Below are 8,260 nucleotides of genomic sequence, written 5' to 3'. Positions count from 1 at the left end.
CTACGATGCGCCATAGATGCGCCTTGGTTTGTCAGGAACAAACAGATATATCGAGATTTGAAGTGGGAAACCATCACCGAATTTATGAAGAGGAAAGCTGAAAAGTTATTCGAAACAGCGAAGGAACATCCAAACGAAGAACTCAGGATACTAGTGGACTACGATCCGGAGGAAGACAGAGGAAGAATGAGAATTTACAAAAGGAGACCGCGAGATCAATTGAGGAGAGATTAAAATGAGTACGGATACTTATTAAAACTATACTAAGAAGAGATATCCGAAATGGACGAACATGAAAACCCTAGCACGACAATGAAGAGCAAGAGAAAATTAACCGATCAAGGGATAAAAGGTTTATAGGCAAATGCCCGGAACCATTGAAAAGCAGGTTAGGTTTAGTGGGTCGCGAACTCAGAAGAGTGAGTAACCCCACAGTGTTCCCTCAATTCTAAATCCCATTTCTAAATGGGTTTCTCTGGGCGAGAGATAGAGCCCCGTGTTTTCACGGACGCAGATTCCCCCTGCTAAAAAAAAAAAAAACTGCAATTTGAGGACCCCAACTCCAGCCGTGGATGTCATCTCTGATCCATTTCATATGGAAATATTAAAAGCAGCAATCAAATCTTCTGAATCTTGAAAAGCTGCAGGTTTCGACGGAATTATTCCAGAATTCATCAAACATTTAGGCAAAAGGGCGTTTTCTTGGTTATTCTTTTTTGATGATATTCTATTTAAATATTCTGGCAATTTTCCCGCCGGGTTCCGAAAAGCAAAAGTCATCTTAAAACGTGAAAAAAATTCTTCTGATCCCAGTAGTTATCGACCTATTAGTTTATTGAGGGTTCCTTTTAAACTTCTAGAGAGGCTAATTCTTTTTAGGATTGAATCGACTCTAGAAGACTCTCTCCAAAGTTGTCAAGGGGGCTTCAGGAAAAATAGAAATTGTTGTGATCAGGTTCTATGCCTCACCACTTTCATTGAAACAGGTTTCAATAATAAATTAAAACAGGAATAGCATTTGTAGATTTATCTGCCTCATATGACACAGTATGGAAGGACGGATTGATTTTCAAACTTTATACTCATCTGGAGTGTGGAAAGATGGTTCGCTTACTGGAAAAAATGCTGTCAGACAGAAGGATTCCTGTTTTTGTAGTTGATTACAGTAGTAATTTCAAAACTTTGAATAACGGTGTTCCACAAGGATCAGTTTTATCACCTCTTCTTTTCAATTCATATATGTGTGATGTCCCTACGACTTCTTCTAATTTATTTACGCTAATGATATTGCCCTCGCATTCCATCATTCTGATTTAAGATGCAAAGAGAATAATCTATATACAGATTTAGAAGTTTTGAGGACTTACTCTTTCGAGTGGCGTTTGCGTCCTAACCCAAATAAAACCGAGGTTTCGTGTTTCCATTTGAATATTCATCAAAAATATAGAAAATTAAGTGTAGTTTCCGGTAATTCTTATTCGGAACATAACTTCAATCCGAAATATCTAGGAGTTAAGCTGGATTCCTCGCTAAAATTCCCATTTGGAAAATTTGAATCTAAAGTTAAAAACTAGAAATAATACCTTTCATAAACTAGCTGGTACTTCATGGAACGCTGATGCAGTTACTTTTCAAACGGCAGCCCTAGCTTTGTTTTTTTTTGGCTGCTGAATATTGTTGCCCCGTTTGGGTTAATAGTGCTCATTTGCAAAAAATTGATGCACAGCTGAATCTTTCCATAAGAGTCATAACTGGAACTATTAGATCTTCACCTATTCAATGGTTACCAGTTCTTTCAAACATTTTATCGCCCAAGTGAAGAGTGATGAAGAGTGAAAAAATTTTCATTCCCAATTTCTGGAACAGTTTCATAAATTTCGTGGAAAAGTCGCAAAAGTAAGGCAGGTTCAAAGTTCTCCTAATTCAATTTCTCAGTGATGCAGATAATGCACACAAAAAATACTCTTCTGTAGTTTTTATAACGTTCTATTGACTTTTATGTGAATTCCTCTTTCCAGAGTATCCATTTCCCCATTTGCATCAATCATCAATGCCATCCATAAATAACGAATATTTGGAGTATCCAGTTTTTCTGGCCAGTTGAGCGAGGGACCGCTAAGTCTAAAATGAACTCTTTCCAGCAGCTTTCAGTCTCCTAATGAATGGCGCTGCATTAAATAACATTGATGCTGAAGCGAATGGTGGCGCCAGATGCTTTTTATTTTTTTGTCCACGCTCAGTGTTCCATTAGTCCGCACATATTCTCTATTGAAGTTTCACCATCCTGTGCTAATCTCCCTGAATCAGTCGCTATTCAATCAGAATCAAGAAAATGTTACTCTTTCTTCAGATTGGATTTGTTAAATTTAGAAAAATAAAGCGTACTGAGCACCGTGAAAAAAAGGAACCTGGGTCCAAAATGCAATTTTCTTCTATATAAGTAATATCGACTTCCTATGATGAAATGACTACATTCACTGGAATTGTAGGGAAGGTTATTGCCTGGGTTTTGGACCTAAGACCATCATCCTCATTGATACTACATTTTTCTCTCAATTTCATGAAATTATTATTGCAAGTGTACTTTCAATCACATTATTTTCGTGAGGAGTCGGTAGACCGATTGTTATTTTAAGTGTAATATTTTCATATGTCTGACCCTGTCTTATTCAGACAAATCATACATACAGTCACATGATTTTTTTTTTCAAACGTTAATGTTGGAGTCGATTTCATGCTTAGCTTATCTCGTAGAACTAATTTCGTAAGCACTGAATGGAATCCCTTACCCAAATGCTATATATTATTTATACATTGTTTACGTGCTGTGTTTATAATACATCATGAATTGATAAATATGAATGACAATGGTTACAAACATACAGATACAGATTGCGTGTTATCTCAAGATCAGTTCTATCTGAGGAAGGTTTCTAATAATGATGTAAGGTTTTACAGGCCTTGCCGTCTGACGTATGAAAATATGCAAGTTGTTTATAATGATACATACTACACCATATACTGCTCGTATTTTGTATATTTTTTACCGTAAGGGTAAAATAAAAATAAAAATTTTTTTTATATAATTTATCATTCGGCTTAAAGATTTAGATAAGTCCCTTGGACAACCGAAGTGGTTATCCGTAGGATAACGATCTGATAAGATTTTTACTTGGGAAATATGAACATTCTTATGCTTGACACCCTAATTCCAACAGTTGATATCCTGTCTTAAGACTTAGGACCTTTCGTTTTGAAATTATTATTTTGTAAGGTTGTTTATTTTCAAGAACGTTGAAAACGTTTTTATTGTGTGTGGTGCCGTATCATTAAAACTGGTGTTACTGACACTTTATTGAATTTGGTTCTTTGAGATTGTTGTTTTTAATATTTCCATCGGATAACCAGATATGTCTATGGAACAACTAAGTTGTCCCTAAATTGAAAATACATATAATCGTTTTTTTCTCTTTAAATTCAAGAAGAGCTCATAATTTTTTGAACATTCAATTACACAATATGAAACAATGTAGCAGGAGGAATTTTCTTCCATTACTATAACTATTTCGCAATCCAATTAACAAGTTCCGATTCTGTGAAATTAGAGTTGTCCGAGGGACCTGAATATGGAAAATATTGTGAAATTTCGTGAGATATCTGCCATATATAAAGATGAAAATGAAACAGTATTGTTTGGAGTGATGAGGACCGAATACTACCCAAAGAGATGGAAAACTGCAGAAATTATAGTTTTCAACAAGCCTGGAAAGGAACGGAAATTTCCTCAAAATTATAGACCAATCAGCCTACTATCAGCACTAGGAAAAGTCGTCGAGAGGGTTATCGCCAAAAGGCTGAATGAGGAAACAGAAATGTTGAAGATAATTCCACCCGAACAATTTGGATTTCGACGAGAACACTCGACTGAACTCCAATTACTACGGCTCATAGGATACGTCACCGAAGGAATGCAGACCAAACAGGCCACAGGATTAGTTCTGATGGATATCGAGAGAGCTTTTGATAGAGTATGGCACGAAGGCCTAATCTACAAGATGAAAAAAGCAGGATATTCGACCAAGCTATGCAAGATTATAAGGAACTATCTGAGGAATAGAAACTTTTATGTGAAGATAGATGGAGCAACCTCTCGAACCAGACAATTGGAAGCGGGAGTGCCTCAAGGATCGGTACTTGGACCTCTGCTTTACGTAATATACGTTTATGATATCCCGAAGAATGCTAGAAATATGCTCACCTTGTACGCAGATGACACAGGAATAGCGTTCAGACATCGACGCCCAGAGATCATACACCGGAGACTGCAGGAAGCCATAGATGAATTACTCAAATGGTGCATCAAATGGAAAATCCAAATCAATGGAAGAAAGACTCAAGCAATATTACTGCAAAAGAGAAGATTGAGGATGGAAGAAAACCTTGAAGTTGATGGAGAAGAGGTTGAATGGAAAAATGAAGCAACATACCTAGGAGTGACGCTTGACAGAGGACTTACATGGAAAAACCACATCAAATGTGCTGTTGATAAAACAAAAGCCGCAATGAGTAAACTTTATCCACTCATAGGCAGAAGAAGTCATATGAATAAGAACATCAAGTTGACGATGATTAAAACTATTGCGCGACCACAACTCACATATGGATCGGCGGCATGGGGCTTCGCAGCCAAGACCCACATCAAGAGAATACAGGCCACTGAGAATAAACTCCTTAGAATGGCGATGGACGTACCCTGGTTTGTTAGGAACAAACAAATCTACAAGGACTTGGAATGGGAACCAGTTACAGAATTTATGAAGAGAAAGGCGGAAAGGATATTCGACAAAGCCAAACAACATCCAAATGAGGAACTACGAAGATTAGTCGACTACGATCCAACGGAAGAAGCTAGAGGGTCAAGAACCTACCACCGAAGACAGAGAGATCAGTTAAGGATTTAAATGTAACCAAAGAAGAGCTTAACCTATAAAAGCTATAGGCAGCATACAACTATCAACACGACTATGATCGTGTGAGAGTCCAGAAACCATAAGAGTCAACTGGTTAATAGGCAAAATGCCCGGAACCTATGAAGAAGCAGTTAAGGGTTTTTAGTGGGTCTCGAGCTCAGAGAGTGAGAATCCCCACACTGTTCCCCCTCAGCAGAGGGTGTGTTCGTCTGTTCGCAGATTTTCCCCCTGCTACACAAAAAAAAAAAAATATATTGTTTAGGGAATGTGAATAATATAATTGTTTCAACAACAATTGATGTTTAGTCGGTTTAAAAATAGCTCTGCTCTATACAGAATCGCAAACAGTAGAAAATTATCGTTTGAATGAAGTATTTAAATTTGGACAATAAGAAGAAAAATAAAAATCCACAATTTCATCATGTGGAAATTTAAAAGTTGATTCACTCATTACACATACTAAGAAGAAAGGAATAATATAAACATGGCTGTTGAATCCTTGTCGTTTCCACCATGAAGGTATCGATCAAACTTCTCGAAACATGACGTTGAAGTTTTTCACTTTTGTTTGAAGAAAAAAAATGTTTTTTTTTCCTGTCGTTTCAATATGAGTCTGTGGGGGTTATTCGATCAATTATACCATTCCTTTTAACTCCACAGTGCGCTATATTTTATAAGTGATAAATTAACGCAAGTCCCTGAATACCAACATTTTCGATATGGATGCTGAGTCATGATTTATCGGAAATAACAAGACCTGTATAATTCATGAAATCTCTCGAAAGAAATGCTTCTCACGTCTCAACCTTAGATCAATACAGAAAGTCAATTTATCGACAGTTTTAAGTCTGCGCGAAGGTGTAATGAAAGATAAATCATTCATAAATGAATTCGAATAATTGACCGCTGAAATATTCTAATAATTTTAACATGAGTCAATATTATTCAGGGTGACTGATGAAGTAAGAGACAACGGCTCAGTGGAGGAAGTGGGCTTCAAACTGAATGAGGATTAGGGGGTCAAATGTCCAATAATGGTATAAGGTCCTTTCGTTTGCAAAAAAAGTGTAGCACTTTTCTACACTATATTTTAGAATTCATTTGCTGATTGGATTTACACCAGTGTAGAGGAGGTGCAGTTCATCTACATTTCCTTTTGACTATGTGTAGATAAACTATTTAAAAATTTAAACTATAAAAGTGCTACATTTTTTATGCAAACGAATGGGCCTATTGGTTCTAGAGATGAAGGGTGATTTATGTCTTCGTTAATATGTTGAATGTTTAAGTGATATTTTTTACATGATTGTTACTATTCGTAACCTGGTATTGGGAAGAAGTACCAACCAAGCGCGTCCCCAGGTGGCGAATAGAAGGGGTCCTTCTAATGATTACTAATGAAGCTGAGAAATGTGGGAGTATAGGTCGGCTCGTATGTTTTAAAAAACTACTGGCAGCCTTCCAAAATCTCACCGCGGACCAACTTCTACTGCCCAGCTGTAGTGTCGTGGCTAAGGACCTGCACAGAATTAACGACGCCAACTGTCCGGACAGTCAAGGACTGGCGGCGGTTGACAAACCAAGCAAACTTGTGTTGCAGAGGATCTTGCCTTAATCAGCCGGATCGAGAGGAGCTAACCTCATCAAAAAACCCTAAGTTCAAGGTGGAACATCCTATGCTGAGGAACTTCCTCTTTGAGTAGCTCATTAGGATAAGATGTGCTCCTAATAGGCGAACTCTGGATACCTGTCGCCCTCCGGTTTCAATATGGCTTACCAGAGTAAGTGAGCACTACCCTGGCGGACTATTAGTTCTTCCCTTCTCGTGTAACCGTATATGAACACCGAAAAAACTACAAAAACCAGTCGAGACAGGGATTAATCCTATTTCGGCGACCGAAACCTCGAAAGAAAAATGCGCAGAAATCGGGGTGAAACCTGATTCTGCCATTGCCAACCCAACCCCAGGTGCGGACGAGAAATCTGGAACCGCCCTAGGAGAGGGTACCCCCGAAGCTGCGATCGCTGACGTCGCGATGGAGGTTGAGAAAATTAATCTCACCTTCAAACGCAGGCGAATGGCAGGAGCAGCAAAAGGCGCCTGAAACGCTTGCTGCAATCGGGTGTCAACTACAAGTCGGCACTTGCGACGGTCTAGCATGACGGCACCTAAAAGGCGACAGAAAAAGAGAGGAAACCAAACCTCCCTACACCTGCTGTCAAAACTCCTAAGAGGTTGCGCTCTGATGGCAGTACCTCTAGCGGCAGCGCGAAAAGGCACTGTCCCGGGGGAACTGTCAGTAGGGGGTACTTATAAGGAGAGGGTGGAAGGGATCAATGTCGGCATTGTCGACCAGAACCCTTCGACCAAACTGACCGCCAAGCAGCTGGATCAGCTCCAGGGCGCCATCCTGAGGCATACCCTCAGGAAGAAGGAAAAAGGAGCAGGAATCCGCTTCTTGAGCTGTACGCATAAGCCGGGTTGGCTTATGATTAGATGCACGGACGAGGCTAGCGTCTCGTGGCTTGGCAACTGTTTGTTGCAGATCAAGCCTTGGGACGGGGCCAACCTCCACATCGTCCGGGGAACGGAGCTGCCAAAACCCCAATGTATGCGTAACATACATCCCTGACCCTTCAGGGCCGGACCGGACATGGACCTTCTCTGTTGATGAGAGCCCCATGTCTAGGCTAAAAGCCCTGGACATGATGCCCTATTATGGATTTTGAAAGGTCAACTTCCGGACCCAAGAGAAGGACATGATGGGGATCGACAAAGAGTCGGATGCCCAAATTAAGAATGAGGAAGGAGGGGTTAATCCCTCCTCCACTGCCGGTACCTCAAGAGGTGAGAGAGGTGAGTCCGTTGAGGGAGTGAGGTCTGACTCTGCTCCCTCCAAGAGCAAAGCATCGCAGGCAGCCCTCCCTACCAGGGCTCTTCACAAGGCTGATAAAACGGCTTAGAAAGGGCCAGTGGTGGGGAGGAAGAAGGAAGCTATGACATCCAGCGATGGCGCATCTCTATAGATGCCTGCAAGCCAATGTCCAGCATTCCAAGGCTGGATACTACCTCCTTGAAAAACGCATCCTGGATAAGAGGATAGATATCGCCCTCATCCAGCAAACATGGGTTGCAGAATTAACGGCCTCAGTAAACTTCCTGGCAAGGTAATATCACTTGGATCTAGAAAATTATTCAGGTCCTGCATTTTCGTCAGGAACACTATTGAAATTTTTGTCCTCACAGGATGCTGCTCCAGAGATGTCACTTCCGTCCTGGTAAAACTTCC

The 8,260-nt window shown here is 40.1% G+C and overlaps 1 protein-coding gene across 1 annotated transcript; it reads left to right on the top strand.

Annotated features, from left to right (window-relative positions):
• Nucleotides 1-7,129: 7,129 nt before the first annotated feature.
• LOC123322783 lies at nt 7,130-7,603 on the top strand. Its single transcript, XM_044910802.1, has one exon. The coding sequence runs from the start codon at nt 7,130-7,132 to the stop codon at nt 7,601-7,603; it is 474 nt and encodes a 157-aa protein (XP_044766737.1).
• The last annotated feature ends 657 nt before the right edge of the window (nt 7,604-8,260 follow it).

Source organism: Coccinella septempunctata, chromosome 1 (assembly GCF_907165205.1).
Source record: "Coccinella septempunctata chromosome 1, icCocSept1.1, whole genome shotgun sequence".
Classification (NCBI taxonomy): Eukaryota; Metazoa; Arthropoda; class Insecta; order Coleoptera; family Coccinellidae; genus Coccinella; species Coccinella septempunctata.
This window is presented reverse-complemented; position numbering and strand designations above follow the sequence as displayed.

Coding starts and splice junctions, on each gene's coding strand:
- LOC123322783 (XM_044910802.1), top strand. CDS start 7,130: ATGACGGCACCTAAAAGGCGACAGAAAAAGAGAGGAAACCAAACCTCC.